Source organism: Somniosus microcephalus, chromosome 9 (assembly GCF_052327205.1).
Source record: "Somniosus microcephalus isolate GS21.2 chromosome 9, FLI_Smic_1.0, whole genome shotgun sequence".
NCBI classification, from domain to species: Eukaryota; Metazoa; Chordata; class Chondrichthyes; order Squaliformes; family Somniosidae; genus Somniosus; species Somniosus microcephalus.
The window spans coordinates 60,006,212-60,022,835 of NC_140995.1; the positions used below are offsets into that span (position 1 = coordinate 60,006,212).

At 41.7% G+C, this 16,624-nt stretch overlaps 1 protein-coding gene across 1 annotated transcript in view; it reads right to left on the reverse strand.

Annotated features, from left to right (window-relative positions):
- LOC147112406 (sialin-like) overlaps window positions 1-16,624 on the reverse strand; it is a 42,770-nt gene that overhangs the window by 21,825 nt on the left and 4,321 nt on the right. Inside the window, exons 2-5 of the mRNA XM_085996639.1 lie at window positions 13,267-13,460; window positions 10,671-10,904; window positions 6,996-7,083; window positions 4,531-4,617 (exon numbers count right to left, since the gene is read on the reverse strand). Of these exons, the coding sequence (XP_085852765.1) occupies window positions 4,531-4,617; window positions 6,996-7,083; window positions 10,671-10,904; window positions 13,267-13,460 (603 nt within the window). The remainder of the gene's footprint in view (window positions 1-4,530; window positions 4,618-6,995; window positions 7,084-10,670; window positions 10,905-13,266; window positions 13,461-16,624) is intronic.

Consider the following 16,624-nt stretch of genomic DNA (forward strand, 5'->3'; position numbering starts at 1 on the left):
TCAGTTACTCAGCCATCTCACTATGTACATAAAACTAAAAATAACAATGAACACAGAAAAATTAAATTAGCCATACCCATAAAGTTCCTCATGCTGTACTGAAAATCCCAACTTCCCATCCCTCACAGGCATTCATTCTCTCGGGCCCACAAGGCTCAAGTTATGCACCTTCCTGAAACTTGTATTGTTCACCTTGGACTTCCTTCCTGATACTTTTTGGGCCTCCAAGAATGCCCAACCTTGGCCCTAATAAATTTAGAAAGAAATTTTTTGTTCCTTTCTCCCAGTCACCCAACTCTTTTGCACAAATGGACATCTCCACCAAGGAAACTGTAAAGCTCTTTTTCCGAAACATATAAACATACGAAAATGACAGACTGAAGGAGATTACAGAGAGGGAGAGGCAAGGATTTGAAAACAAGGATGAGAATTTTGAAATCGCGGCGTTGCTTAACAGGAGACCAGCTGGCCCATCAAGCCGGTCTCATTATTTCATGGTGTAACATAAACACACCATAACCGCCATTCTCTCCCCAACCAGCCAGCCATCCTGGGATGGGCAGAAAAAACTATTGGCCTACTTAGGGAAAGAAACATTTTGGAAATTACTCTCTTGCCCTCAAAGGCAATCAAACAAGTACTAGGAGACCACAATGACTAGGAGACACATCCCCCCCATACCCACCTACCTTCTAAACAGTGATTTTGCCTACAGTTGGGACCATGTCCAGCTCCCATTTGAATGCTTGCAGTGAAACAGCAGACTGCATGAGCTGACAATATTCCATAGGTTGACAACACTCTGAAAATAAATACTTCTTGAAATCTAATCCAGTTCTATGCTTATGTAACTTATACTGTGTGAAACCAAGGGTCATTGGTCCCTGATGCACGGGGGCAACCCAAAGGTAAATCTGGATATGTTCAGGGTAGCATTTAGTGACTGAAATTACCTTGCAATGAGCTGGATCATTTTTTGCTGGTAGGCCTGAAAAGCTATGAATGGGTAGGCATCCCTTCATTAGTGAAAGGATAAAACAAACCATTGGTATAGTGAAAACAGTACCAAACACTGGAATTAAACAGCCAGAGGGAGATCTGCAAATAGAATCAGGAGTCCAGAGACATACTTTATGAAATACAAATGACCTAACTCTTAACATGAATTCTTTTGAACTTTCCCATTTAACAGCTATAGAGACTGGCCAATCAAATTTAGTCATTTAGAGTGAGCCTCATTTATATGCAATATTGAAAGCTGGTCTCTGCAATATTGTATATAGGTTGTAACATTGCTGATTTGTCCATGCTAACCACATGATGCCATAGACCAGATACCGGCATTGTTTTGTAGTAATCACATGGTTAAGATGGACCAAGTCAGTTGCTATTTAAAGAAAATTCTACTGTTTTGGTAAATTTTTCTTTTGTCTGGGATAGTGGATTTTACAGCAACAAATGCAAAATGATGCTCAGCGTCACTGGCAAACTCTGGAGCAGCCAATCTGGGGGGGGGGGGGGGGGTTAATGATGAAATATTGGGAGCTTTTGATGAAGCTTTGCATCAATCTGCTGGAGTAAAATTTGCAAGAGCTGCTGCAGCAGCCTCTGTGCCAAAATGCTGTCTGCTTCAGTGATGTTCTGAACCATCTTTAATAGGGTTCCTGATTTCCTCTGTGTACATTAATGCTGCACTCACCAGAAAGTTTCACATTCTGCATCTAAAACCATGTTGTACAATACATTAGCCACCATTGGGGATTCAGAGGTGGTGAATTTCATTTCTGATTAATAAAAAATTCGTTATAGACAAACAGTCGTTGCGCATGTGATCTCAATAGTCATTCGCACAGCTTTAACCATTTTGTACTTCAACCATTTTGTGTGTTTAGACGAAAAGCAGAGCGTGCAATTGTTTTTGATTGCCGAGTGCTTTACTTCCTTGTTAAGGAAATATACACATCAAGTACATTTACCTGTATTGTATGCATGTGTAAAAGGTGTTTTCTACTAAAATTAGTGCATGGGGCTAAAATGGCATCAGCAATTTCAATTGGACAACACTGATCTAAAAGCAACCATGAAACATTCATTGCAATAGCTTTGGAAATGACCCTACAAGTCCTTTTGCAATTTAAAATTATACATTAAATTAATTATATTTTAAATTAATCCACCATGAATTATTAATAGTTTTCAAAATATAATTTCAGCTTGAAGTGTTCCAATGCAAACTTACTGAAAGAGGCTACATTTCAACATAGAAAGAAAAGCACAAATGCACGTAGTATGGACTAGCACTCTACTGCAGTACTGAGGGACTGCTGTATTGGCAGAGGTGTCATCCTTCAGATAAGACATTAAACTGAGGCTTTATCTGCCTTTTGCATTGAAATTCTCATGGCACAATTTGAAGAGGAGTCAGTGGTCTTGTGTGGACTCCTCCCTCAACCAACACCACCAAAACAGATGAACTGTTCATGAGATCTTGCCATGTACAAAATGGCTGCAATGTCTGCCCATATAACAGTAGTCACTATACTTCAAAGTACTTCATTGTACATGCAGTACATTTGGACATTTCTAAGACACTTAATAAGGGTTTGTCTCTAAATGACAGTCTTTACTGTCTTACTTTTGATCACGAACAACATTATGGAGGATTCACTACTAATTTAAGTACCAAATACAAAGACGTATTATATCGATCAACTGCTAATATGCTACTCTGCAACTGACTAAGTGCTGAAAATGGATGCTGTATTGGCATCCATTTTTTGATTATCCCTCTAAAGCACCTCGGAACATTTTCTACATTAAAGACACTATATTAATGAAAGTTGTTTTTTTAAAGAATTAATTCTTGGGATGTGGGCATCACTGGCAGTGCCCCTCCCCAGTCGCCCTCGAAGGGGGTGGTAGGCCACCTTCTTGAAACATTGCAGTCTGTGTGTATTTTTTTGTAGCAGTTTGATACAACTGAGTGACTTGCTAGGCCACTTCAGAGGGAAGTTAAGATCAACCACTGGAGTCACGTACAGGCCAGACCGAGTAAGGACGGTAGATTCCTTCCCTGAACATTAGTGAACCAGTTCGGATTTTATGACAATCCAACAGCTTTATGTCACTTTTACTTATACCAGCTTTTTATTTCCAGATTTAAAAAAAATTAAACTGAATTCAAATTCTCAAATTTCCACGGTGGGTTTGAACTCTTCTCTGGATTACTAGTCTAATAACATAACCACCATACTACTATATATATTGTTGCACTGCAGATACCTATTAATTCATTTTAAATGGCAACATTAAAATGATGCATTGGAAAACATGCTATTTTATTTAAGAATTTATTTTTTAAATGTTAGGTAAATTATAAAACTAAAATTATAGCAAGACAAAACTAAAAATATGTACATTATCATGTCTCAGTAACCTTTTTATTGATGTTACACGAAGAAAAAGAGCACCAATTATTTGTCTTTAGGAATTGTGGCTCAATTTTCTGCTTAATGTTGTAGATACAATTGAGAATAAAACTTCTAATCAAACTGAAGATATTAAAAAAAAGGCTGCAGAATTATATGCACTATCACAGAACTTTTTACACATGACCTTTCTCCTATGGGACAGCTCATCATCTTAACATTTACTGCAAACAATGCATACTGCATCCATATTCAAAAAAGCATAGCCATGTAATTACTGGTGTATTCTCCAATCAAAGTGTGTCACAAGAGGGTTTTGCGTTTCCATCAGAAATTTAGTTTGCTGGGTCTCCCGTCATGACTCAATAATAAATTCATCCCAAGTCATTGTATAGAACCATACAGAACAGGAAGGTCCCAAGTGTGACTCCAAGAGTTGGCTGTTTTCAGCAGGGGCAGCAAAGTGACATTACACAAAAGCAAAATACTGCGGATGCTGGAAATCTGAAATAGAAACAGAAAATGCTGGAAATACTCAGCTGGTCAGGCAGCATCGGTGGAGAGAGAAACAGAGTTAATGTTTCAGGTCGATGACCTTTTGTCAGTTGTGACAAAAGGTCATCGACCTGAAACGTTAACTCTGTTTCTCTTTCTACAGATGCTGCCTGACCAGCTGAGTATTTCCAGCATTTTCTGTTTCTAAAATAAAGCGACATTACAATTAGTCTGTGTGTCCAAGGTAAGGGGGAAAAAACAGTAAAGATTACAGCTTCTGATTGCTCTTCAATGAGTCCTGCTGGACAACTTGCAATGAGATCAGCAATAAAGGCAACTAACAGATGAAGTATTTACATGCAGAGTGGCCTGTTTACTGATGGTTCCACCCAAATTCCTTCCTCTTAGATGAATTTTAACAGGTGAACAGGGAAAAGAAAATACTTTCCAGGGGTTCTCCCTTCCTGCTTCACTCAAGCATGTCCCTAGCCAGTCGGTAGCAGCTTGGGCTAAGTGTTGTGAGAGGAAGGAAGTAAAGAAATAAAATATCAGAGCGAGAATAAATTGCATGTAGATGCTTTATAATTACACTATTATAAAACCTTACCAAATATGTAGAACACATATGACCAATCCAAGTAATAGCAAATTATTCCAGACAATGGGAGGGAAACAACTGTTCCAAGTTGGGCACCTAGGAAGTAATAAGACTCAAGATTTAGAAACCACTCTACTACATGACAAGTATTCAGGGTACCAGATTGACATCTACATTTTAATTAGCATTCAACTCCAATAGTTCATATAAACAGTCTATCAAGGTTTATACAATGTGAGTGAACATCAACCCCACAGGTCTTATCTTCACATAGTATGAACTGGACAGAACATTTCCTTGTAATCAGCTACAGATTATATTATATCGTCGCTATGGCACTACAAAAAATTCAAAACTCTGTGAATGCCATCATAACTCAAGAACAAATACTGGCACAAAAAAGGCGAAAACCAGAAACATATAATTACATTTCCATTTAGAAACACACACGTGGGACTAAATCTAATATGGCGGTTCAGGTAATGAATACTGCTTGACCTTATACAGTTGACTGGACATTAACAAGACAGAAACATCTGAGGCAATTAAAGAGATCGTCTCAGTGTTTGGACCCCTTTTAAAATACAAGCCATTACAAGAAAATATGGTTGACATTACAAATTTTATGTTTTGTGATTTTTGTGTGTGTTTAAACACCAAGGCCTAGAAATTGGGTATAGCCCCGCTTGAGGCGTTAGAACTGGTGCTGCGCAAAGTTTATAGCCAGACGAAACTTATCGCCGCCTGGCGCGATATTGGGTTGCATCGCCCCTAAAGGGGATTGAGGCGCAAATTCAGGCGTTACACGGGACTCCTAAGGCGCTAATCTTCCGGCGCAACCCAATATCGGAGCGGACAGGCGCAGCGCAGGTGCTCTCTATTACTGATGACCACGAGACTTCCAGGCGCCGGCCAGCTCTTAAAGGGGTGGGTCAGTCAGCTTCAGCATGCACACTCTGCGCCTTGCAGGCCTCAGAATCGGCGCAGGCCCTTCTCTGGCGCTAAAAACTTGGACCAGATGGAGAAGGTGAGACAGAGAGCAGAGCGCTTCACCAATGAGGCTCTGGAGCAATTGGTGGCCGCAGTGGAGCGCCGGCGAGATGTTCTCTACCCAGACAATGGCACGAGGCCGAATCATTATGACTACCGACGAGCTTGGAGGGTTGTATGCCAGAGGGTCAACTCCAGCAGCATGGTGACCAGGAGCCCTGTCCAATGCAGAAAGAAATTCAACGACGTCACTCGGGTCGTGAGGGCGAGTGTTGTTTCTGCAAACTTCTGCATCCCTTCATTTGCACCTGACTTTATGGCTACAGGGTGGGCTGTGCCCCATTGGCCATCTGCCAGCAAGCACCCATGGCCCTTTCTGGGCACACACATGCATATTTGACTCAAGGCGTCATGTAAGGGCTCTTCCACCATGGGGGGGCATGAGATGATCACTCAGGGCATCAGGTAACATTACTTCCCCTCCTTTCCCCTACAGTCCAAGCTGGCGAGGATTGGCAAAGACCAGCTTCGCACCGGTGGAGGACCTCCACAAGTGGTCACTCTCACGGATCTCGAGGAGAGAGTCCACCAGATTCTTGGTGGACATCTGAGTGGTCCTGTAACCACTGCAGCTGCCAACCCCATTGTCGACAGCGATGGTAAGGTTCTCACCTTTTACAACTGTCTCCTTCCACTTGTTCCCCCCGCCAGCATGCTTTCTCACTGTGGACCCATGTCATAGCCTTGCCGCAATCTGGCATCCCTTGCTGCCAAGCTGTCCTTTTGCTAAAGCCACTCTTCCACCTCCCTGCTTTCAGATGCTGCATCACCAGCTCGGGAGCCGGGCCCTCAAGCTGCCAGTGCCAGTGCCTCCGAAGGCTCAATGAGAAAATTACTGTCCAACAGAAGGTCAGCAACGATCAGAATGGCCAGCCCAAATGGCTGCAGCTTTTATACTAGTGCTGTCCCCTTTAAATAGCACCCCACCCCCCCCCGGGAACACTCCATCCAACTGTCACTAATAGCGCCAGGCGAAAAAGTTGCGGGCGCCACCGAATATCCGGTCCGGGGCGCCAAAAAGGCGTTGCACACTGAAATGACGTCATGATCTGCCTGCGCCCGCGGGCGAGCGAAGAGAGTTAGCGCCGGCGCTAAAAGGATACTCAATATGGGAGGTGGCGCTATATTCACTGCGCCCGCCCGAAAATTGGGTAACGCCCCAATTCTCGGGCTCTTTAGGCGCTAATCACTGCCGCTACCAACTGAATTTCTAGGCCCAAGTGCCTATACGATCAGGAGTATTGGTTTAAAAAAGGTTAATAAGCCTGACAATGAATATGCAATTGATACTGACACCATTTTCGTAATGATTTCATTATTACTTATATTAATTCTGCTCCCTCAAGTGTCACCTTCAGCAAGTTCAGCAACTGCATCATTTTTAGCACAATGTACAGCACACAGTTTAACTGGAAGTAACTCACCTGCATATGATAAACTGACGAGTGTGCTCCGTTCTAGAGGTGGAGCCCATTTAGCCCACATTGCATGCATGGCAGGGAAGGTCACACCCTATTATATAATCACAGCAAACACAAGAAGTTCAACCTTTTAAAATCAACAACTACTGGATATAGATAGGTTAAGTGAGTGGGCAAACATTTGGCAGATGGAGTATAATGTGAGAAAATGTGAGGTTATCCACTTTGGTTGGAAGAATAAAAAAACAAAATATTATTTAAATGGAAAGAGACTACAGAATGCTGCGGTACAGAGGGATCTGGGTGTCCTCGTACATGAAACACAGAGTTAGCATGCAGGTACAGCAAGTAATTAGGAAGGCAAATGAAATATTGGCCTTTTTGCAAGGGGGATGGAGTATAAAAGTAGGGAAGTCTTGCTACAACTGTACAGGGCATTGGTGAGACCACACCTGGAGTACTGTGTACAGTTTTGGTCTCCTTATTTAAGGAAGGATATACTTGCATTGGAGGCAGTGCAGAGAAGGTTCACTAGGTTGATTCCCGAGTTGAAGGGGCTGTCTTATGAAGAAAGGTGGAGCAGGTTGGGCCTATACTCATTGGAGTTTAGAAGAATGAGAGGTGAGCTTATTGAAACATATATGATTCTGAGGGGGCTGGACAGGGTAGATGGAGGGAGAATGTTTCCCCTCATGGGGGAATCTAGAACTAGGGGGCATAGTTTCAGAATAAGGGGTCGCCCATTTAAAACGGAGATGAGGAGGAATTTCTTCTCTGAGGGTCGTGAGTCTTTGGAATTCTCTACCCCAGAGAGCTGTGGAGGCTGGGTCATTGAATATATTCAAGGCAGAGATAGACAGATTTTTGACAAACAGGGCAATCGAGGGTTATGTGGAGCGGGCAGGAAAGTGGAGTTGAGGCCAAGATCAGATCAGCCATGATCTTATTGAATGGTGGAGCAGGCTCGAGGGGCCGAATGGCCTACTCCTGCTCCTATTTCTTATGTTCTAAGGTCCCGCCACAAACTCCATTCGCTTGCCAGCAATTCCATCCCCCTCCCTGGCTACGGCGTCAGGCTGGACCAGATTGTTCGCAACCTCAGCATTTTATTTGACTGAGCTGAGCTTCTGACCCCATATCCTCTCCATCACCAAGACAGTCTACTTGCACCTCTAATATTGCTCGTCTCCGCTCCTGCCTCAGCCCATCTGCTGCTGAAACCTTGTGATGCTTTTGTTACTTCCAGACTCAACTATTCCGATGCGCTCTTTGCCCCTCCCTATCTCTATAACCTCCAACAGCATTCCTGAGAACTCTATGTTGCTTGAACTCTGGCCTCTTGTGCCCCCACCCCACCATTGGCGGCCATACCTTCAGCTATCTAGGCCCTAAGCTCTGTAATTCCTCCCTAAACCTCTCCTTCTTTAAGACGCACCTTAAAATCTACCTCTTTGACCAAGCTTTTGGTCACCTGACTTAATGTTTCCTTCCTTGGCTCGGTGTCAAATTTTGTCCGATTACGGTCCTGTGAAGCATCTTGGGATGTTTTACATTAAAAGGTGCTATATAGATGCAAGTTGTTGTTGCAATAACAGTTTTTTTTTTACACATATACTGATCAATATTTATTAAGAATGCTGAAGAAAGTGACTCCAAAACATCACCCTCATTTATAAAATGAATTCTATGTTGTAGTAATATTTCTAATGAAATCATTTTGAAATTATAGTTCGTCAAAGCTTTAATTGCCCATAATTTCTGATAGGAGGCTTCCTGCGTGCGGATGCCTCCTATTGGGAAAAAATCTACGCCCTTACCCGAGGGCTCCCGAGGTCCGGCCATTTCCGCTCCTGGGCCTCTCCTGGTGCGCGCGCGCGTGCGCACAGAGGCCCAGGTATCCCAGGGGCGCAGGCGGTTCGCAAGCGTCCCTGGGATCACGTGGGCCAGGCGAGCCAATGGGAGAAGGGAATCCCCCTTCATACTTTTGACAGGTAGCCCTGTCAAAAGTATGAATGGGGATCACTGAAGAAAGACATCAAAACATTAAATAATTTTTTTTAAAACCATCACGTTTTAAAATGAGTTAATTTGAAAAAATAATTGAAGTTTTTTTTACAGGGCTAAAAATAAACTTACCTTTTTTAAAAGTATTTTTACATATAAATTAGTGAATTAAAAATTTTTTTTTTTTTACTTTTTTGAACTCTTATGCTGGTAAAAGCAGGCCTTACGCCTGCTTTTACCAGGCGTAAGATTTTTAAGGGATTTCAGCAGGCGGAAGTTCTGCAGAAAGCGGAACTCTCCACCCACAGAGGCCCTTCTCCAGGGCAAGCGTGTGATCAAAAGGATTCTTGACAGATCGGAAGTGCCGGCTTTCTGTGCATGCGCTTTGCATGCCTGAAACTGGCTCTTGCGAGGTTCCTACAGGTGTGTACACAGCTCGTATACACCCGTAGGGATCGGAAATTACGGGCCAATATTTGACAAATTTTGTGGTGGGAGAAGCTCATTCTGCACTTCCTATATGAAAGTTTAATTAAACAGCAAATGAATAAAAGGCGTTTACTTTTAAACCCAGAATGGGATATTTAATTGAATTCTCTGGATTAAGAGCAAAGTACATTTGAAGCATTTAGAATTATGTAGTAGATTCCATTAGAGGAGATGTATACTTATTTGTGTTTCTCAGTTACATTTCATGTTGCTCACCAAGGACAACCTGGAAGCAGGTGCTTTGTATCGATTACTAGAGAGGAGACAGTGAGTTGTGAGCCGGACCGTTGATATAATCACTGGAGTACAGGAAACTCTCGATTTACCGACACCTAAATAACCGGAAATCTATGTTAACCAGCAAAATTCAGGAGTAGGTTCAGGTAGGTTTTAATTCATATTAGTGGCCGTTCCTGGATCTTGTGGCCGGGTTCCTGCACCTGTTGCTAAGCAACAGGGACACTTGGATCTTGTGGCTGGAGTTCCTGCACCTGTTGCTAAGCAACAGGGGAGCCTGGATTTGTTGCTGTGTACGGAGCTCTCGTACCTTTTACTATACCTCTCTGTAATCCGGACTTTTTGATAAACCGGCACCACGCCGGTCCTGTTGGTGCCGGATAAAAAAAAGTTTCCTGAAGAACATTATAATGTCACAATGGAGAGAGTTCTACCCAAAACACATTCCTCCAGTTATAAAACAAACACGGTAACCAGGGCTGTCCAAGTGACACCGCAGTAAGTGTTCAAATAATTTCTATCATTCAGGAGGATGCACTTCTCTTTAAGATGATACATCTATGAACTTTGTCTCCTTCTCCACAAATATTTTACATCAATATGACCTTTTCAACCCAGTTACAGTATATTTACTTTGCACCATAATGGTTCCATTATTGACAGTAGGTGAATGAGGAGCTAGAAATCTTTAAGTGAACATCTAATAACTACAAAAAATTCAAAACAATTCACCACATTTTAAAAGATGCTTTGTAACAAAATTATAATTAATGCCAATTTGACTTAGTATCTTCCTTCCCAACAAAGATGCTACATTTTCTAGGAATCACATAAGCCAGATCAGTCAAAATCAATGAGTAAATCTTTATCTGTATTAAAGACCACAGAGATTTTAATGTTTCAATTATGTAAAATGCTTAAACATATAAAAAAATGGTTAGAACGTACCTCTCCCAGACCTTCAATAACCCTCAGTGCAATTACGCAGTAAGCACCCAGCGCTGCTGCTGGTGGAGTTAACAATGTTAAAAATGAAGTGCCCAGTATGCCAAAGCCAAGTAACAGCTTCCCTCCAAATCGACCAGCCAGATATCCACCAGGAATCTGAGTAATGATGTAACCATAGAAGAAAGCACTAAGGATCCACCCCTGTGTATCTGAATCCCAGTTATATACCTTGCCCTGTTAGAGACAATTTGAAAACTTTATATTAAAATAAGACATTATCCCTTCAAAATTAAGCCTATTCATGGTAAAAGTACAGATAAAATAAATGGCCTCAGAATTTTTGTAAGTGCACAATTTGTAAAACATTTAAACTTCCACTAATAAATGACAGTTCAATATCTGATTAATATACTGGCACATCATTCAGAAGGAATATCTCATCCATCCACCTTGCATGGAACATCTGCATTTCTGTTCAGCTTTATTTGTTCTCGGGGTGTGTGTTACGCTAGCAAGGCTACATTTATCACCATCCCTAGTTGCCCCGAGATGGTGGTGGACCTTCTTGACCCTCTGCAGTCCTTGTGCTGATGGTGCCATAGTGCGGTTAGCTAGGGAATTCCAGGATATTGACCCAGCGACAACGAAGGAACAAAGTTGCATGTTCCAGTCAGGATAATGTGTGACTTGGAGAGGAACTCTGTGTTCCTATAATGTTGCTGCTTTTGTCCTTCTTGGTGGTAGAGGTCACAGGGAAGGGAGGTGCTGTCTGGAGGTGGTCAGTTTCTAAATCAGTCTGGTGGGAATTAAATCAGTTGTACTGCCTGCGAAGACGCTCTGAAGCCCATTGTCATAGCGACTGGAGAAAGTCAGTATACTGAAGTACAGGAATGTAGATTTTAAAAATGGGTTTTTCAGGGTGCTTGCTAAGTATCATACATGCGATCAGTGGGGATGCTTCAAACTTATTAAAGTAGCCTCGAATTAGCGCAATGACTGTTCAGATTTGAAACTGTTCAAGCAGTCATTGAAAATGGAGCTGAAAGTAAAGTAGAACTTGCTGTTACATGGAGTAGGATGGAAAATATACAGCGGACTCCATTTAAGTCAGTGCTACACATAGTAAGCAAAATAGAAGGTAGAGCCGCAAAGGGATCTAGGGGTACAAATCATTAAAAGTAGCAACGCAAGTTAACAAAGCCATAAAAAGTGCAAACAAAGCACTGGGGTTCATTTCTAGAGGAATAGAATTTAAAAGCAGAGAAGTTATGTTGCTTAGACTACACTTGGAGTACTATAAGAAAGACTTGTATTTATACTGTGAACAGTTCTGGTCTCCATATTATAGAATGATATACAAGTACTGGAGAAAGTGCAAAAAAGATTTACAAGGATGATACCAGAACTGAGAGGTTATAACCATCAGGAAAGGCTAAACAAGCTGGGGCTCTTCCAAGAAGACTATGGAGTGACTTGATAGAGGACTTTAAAATTATGAAGGGGTTTGATAGGGTAGGCGTAGAGAAAATGTTTCCATTTGTGGGAAAGACAAAAATTAGGGGCCATAAATATAATAGTCACTAATAAATCCAATAAGGAATCAGAAGAAACTTCTTTACTCAGAGTGGCGAGAATGTGGAGCTCACAACCACACAGGATAGTTGAGGCAAAAAGCATAGATGCAATGAAGGAGAAGCTAGCTAAGTACATGAGGGAAAAAGGAATAGAAAGGTATGTTGATAGGGTGAGATGAATTAATGTGGGAGGAGGCTTGTGTGGAGCATAAACAGTAGTCTGTTCACATCAGAGGCTTCCCCCGACCACATCTTCCCACCACTGGGGCCACACAGTGCAAGCATGACCACTGTCAGGTAACTAACCACAACCACCACCCCCTCCAAGCGCACTGCCTGTCATGCATTCAAATAACGCAACCAGCTGACAGCACTGTTTAAGTTTATGGTGAGCTGTGTTTTTGACCAGGGCAAGGGCCTTAATTAAGTCTGTGTGTTAATGCAGCTCTGCTAATACTGTATTTATGTTCCATTGCTGCTGCAGAACACACTCCATCCGAGTCACTAGTGCAGTTGTATAAAAGGAGGTGGCACTAGTTCCTCTGGTAGTAGAGACTTGACTCAAGAAATGGTTTTGCTCTGTGTCCAGAGACAAAGCACAAAGCACAGACAGTGGAAATCATAAATAGCTGCCAGACCCAGAAATATCTCCGGTATATTTCCTTTAAAGTGGCTATAGTGACTTTTGAACAACTGCACACCTGCAGTCATTTCAGTGCTGCTGCTACTAATGTTCTGAATTCTGTCCCACAATATAACTCGGGAGAATTCAGAGCACCAGCAACTTAAACAGATTACAAAAGTGTCCAATAGTACCAAGCCAGTAATACAGCCATGGGCATCTACACTATGGCACTGCGTGGAGCAGCAGCAGCTCATGTCATAGCATTACCATACTAAATTGTGAAACATTAGATATACAAAAATAGGTTACCTAAACACCCATTGTAAACAATTTCAGTGCTAAAAGGTTTGGTAATTAATAACTTTTACCAATACAATACTGAGAAATGTTATCTTACCTTTTTCACATAATTTTGTTGAGTAGAATTGGAATGTGGTGGACATGCCTCAACACTCCCGTTCTTGGGTAAAGTTGCATTATTTAACATTTCAACCATTGCAACGCTGAGGTTCACACGCAGTGCATACACAACAAAAAATCCCCAAAAGGCCAAAATCGCCAAGTTGTATCGAGCAGAGCAGCAAGCTGATACTGCAGGAAATGTTGAGAATAGTTGTTGGAAGAATATTATATATATATATATAAATCTTACATGGTATACCATCTCAAATTTAAAGAGCAGAGTTAGAGATTTAGGCAGAAATTTGAAATGGTGGCATATTTTAGCTATGGTATGGTAAAACCAACAATGTCTACATACAAATTAATCACTGCCCATCTTATTTTACTACGTCATCCATTTAGTCTATTAAATTCTACTTTTCTGTGGATTATTTTCTAGCCCCTTCAGTACCTGCATATTTTTTTTTACCATTAAGGCCACACAGCCTTCAGGAGAATAGGTTGAGAACAATGGAGGACAGTAACAGACATTACAGTGAAACCCATCTCATTAGTAACACTTTTAGGACTGAAATCTGCAATCCAAGATTGAGGTCTGATTACTTTCTGAGGCTATGAAAGTACAATGTCGTGTTGTGGCTGTAATGTTCTTGGAGTTTCAGAATCATCTGATTCTAACTTGCACAACTTTGACAGTGAAGCTAATTTTGGCACTGACACACACCATTAAATCTAATTTTTTAATATTTGAATGACCAGACCAATACATCACTGGGTTTTAACCATGCAAATCCTGTATTTGAACTTATACCATGAAGACAGAGTGGATTTGCTGGATTCAGAACTGGGTGTGCAGACCAAATTTAACGTTAAGAGTGACTTCTCCGATGCAGCAAAATGTCAGTCATGGTGTTAGAGGATAGTTTAATAAGGTTCTTGAACAGTGAGGTCGTGTCATAGATTTATTAAGCATACAGTACATGAAATAGTACGTAATCATACACTTAAAAGATCGTATTTACAACCGCACCTGATGAGGGTTTGATTGGGGATTCAAACATGTTACACTTTACGAATCCAAATACTCATTACAAGCTGCCACATTTTATACATTCTTCTCATCTCCTTTCGTTACAATCCACCGCCTCTATATTGCATGATTATAAATAGTTAAAATACAACTCCATAAGGAGAATTTAATTGAACTTGTCCCTTATCAATAACTTTAAGAAAATTAGTTTACTAACTAATGAGCTTCTTTACCGTTGGGCTAATGAGATCAGCATAACTCTCTTACTTTGTTATCTTATCAATAATTTAGCTGTTGTTACATATAATTGCTATTCCACCAAGTGAAAGTTTAAATTTTAAGTCTGTCTTTGATTCCGTAACATTCAGTATCCATCAATCTCCTGATTCTACATAAGCCCCAATTTAAAACGATGATGTTTTCCTTTTGCAGAACGGTTTTCTGATTCTTGTTATCAAATGGTGCAGGAACTGAGAAACTTGGGGGTTCACATACATAAATCTTTGAAGGTGGCAAGACAAGTTGATAAGGCTGTTAAAAAAGCATAAGGAATCCTTGGTTTTATAGATAGTGGAATAGAGTACAAAAGAAAGGAAGGTTAAGGGGAGATTTAATAGATGTTGAAAATCATGAACGGTTTTGATAGAGTAAACAAGGAAAAATTGGCCCTCCTGCCGGTAACCAGATAAAAATTTAAGGTAATTGGCAAAAGAACCAGAGGGGAATTGAAGATATTTTTTATGCAGCAAGTTAGATTCTAGATTCTAGAACGGTTCCCACGGATTGGAAGGTAGCAAATGTAACCCCACTATTTAAGAAAGGAGGGAAGAGAGAAAATGAGGAACTACAGACCAGTTAGCCTGACATCAGTAGTAGGGAAAAGGCTAGAATCTATTAAGGACGTGGTAACAGGGCACTTAGAAAATGATAATAGGATTGGGCAGTCAACATGGATTTATCATAGAGTTATACAGTACAGAAAGAGGCCCTTTGGCCCATCGTGTCCGCGCCGGCCATCAAGCCCTGTCTATTCTAATCCCATTTTCCAGCACTTGGTCCGTAGCCTTGTATGCTACGGCTTTTCAAGTGCTCATCTAAATGCTTCTTGAATGTTGTGAGGGTTCCTGCCTCTACCACCCTTTCAGGCAGTGAGTTCCAGATTCCAACCACCCTCTGGGTGAAAAAGTTTTTCCTCAAATCCCCTCTAAACCTCCTGCCCCTTACCTTGAAACTATGCTCCCTGGTTATTGACCCCTCTACTAAGGGGAAAAGTTCCTTTCTATCTACCCTATCTATGCCCCTCATAATTTTGTACACCTCAATCAGGTCCCCCCTCAGCCTTCTCTGCTCTAAGGAAAACAACCCCAGCCTGTCGAGTCTCTCCTCATAGCTGAAGCATTCCAGCCCAGGTAACATCCTGGTGAATCTCCTCTGCACCCTCTCCAATGCAATCACATCCCTCCTATAGTGTGGCGACCAGAACTGCAGAGTATTCCAGCTGTGGCCTAACTAGCATTTTGTACAGCTCCATCATAACCTCCCTGCTCTTATATTCTATGCCTCGGCTAATGAAGGCAAGTATCCCATATGCCTTTTTAACCACCTTATCTACCTGTCCTGCTGCCTTCAGGGATCTATGTACATGCACACCAAGGTCCCTCTGATCCTCTGTCTTTCCTAGGATCCTACCATTCATTGTGTATTCCCTTACCTTGTTAGTCCTCCCAAAGTGCATCACCTCACACTTTTCAGGGTTAAATTCCATTTGCCACTGTTCTGCCCATCTAACCAACCCGTCTATATCGTCCTGTAGCCTGAGGCTTCCCTCCTCGCTATTTACCACTCCACCAATTTTCATGTCATCTGCAAACTTACTGATCATACCTCCTACATTCATATCTAAATTATTAATGTACACTACAAACAGCAAAGGACCCAGCACCGTATCCCTGCGGTACACCACTGGACACAGGCTTCCAGCCACAAAAACAACCTTCAACCATCACCCTTTGCCTCCTGCCACTAAACCAATTTTGGATCCAATGTGCCAAATTTCCCTGGATCCCATGGGCTCTTATCTTCTTGACCAGTCTCCCATGCGGGACTTTGTCAAAAGCCTTACTGAAGTCCATGTAGACTACATCAACTGCACTACCCTCATCCACACACCTAGTCACCCCCTTGAAAAATTCAACCAAATTGGTTAGACATGATCACTCCCTGACAAAGCTATGCTGACTATCCTTAATTAATCCTTGCCTCTCCAAGTGGAGACTAATTCTGTCCCTCAGAATTTTTTCCAATAATTTCCCTACCAAAGATG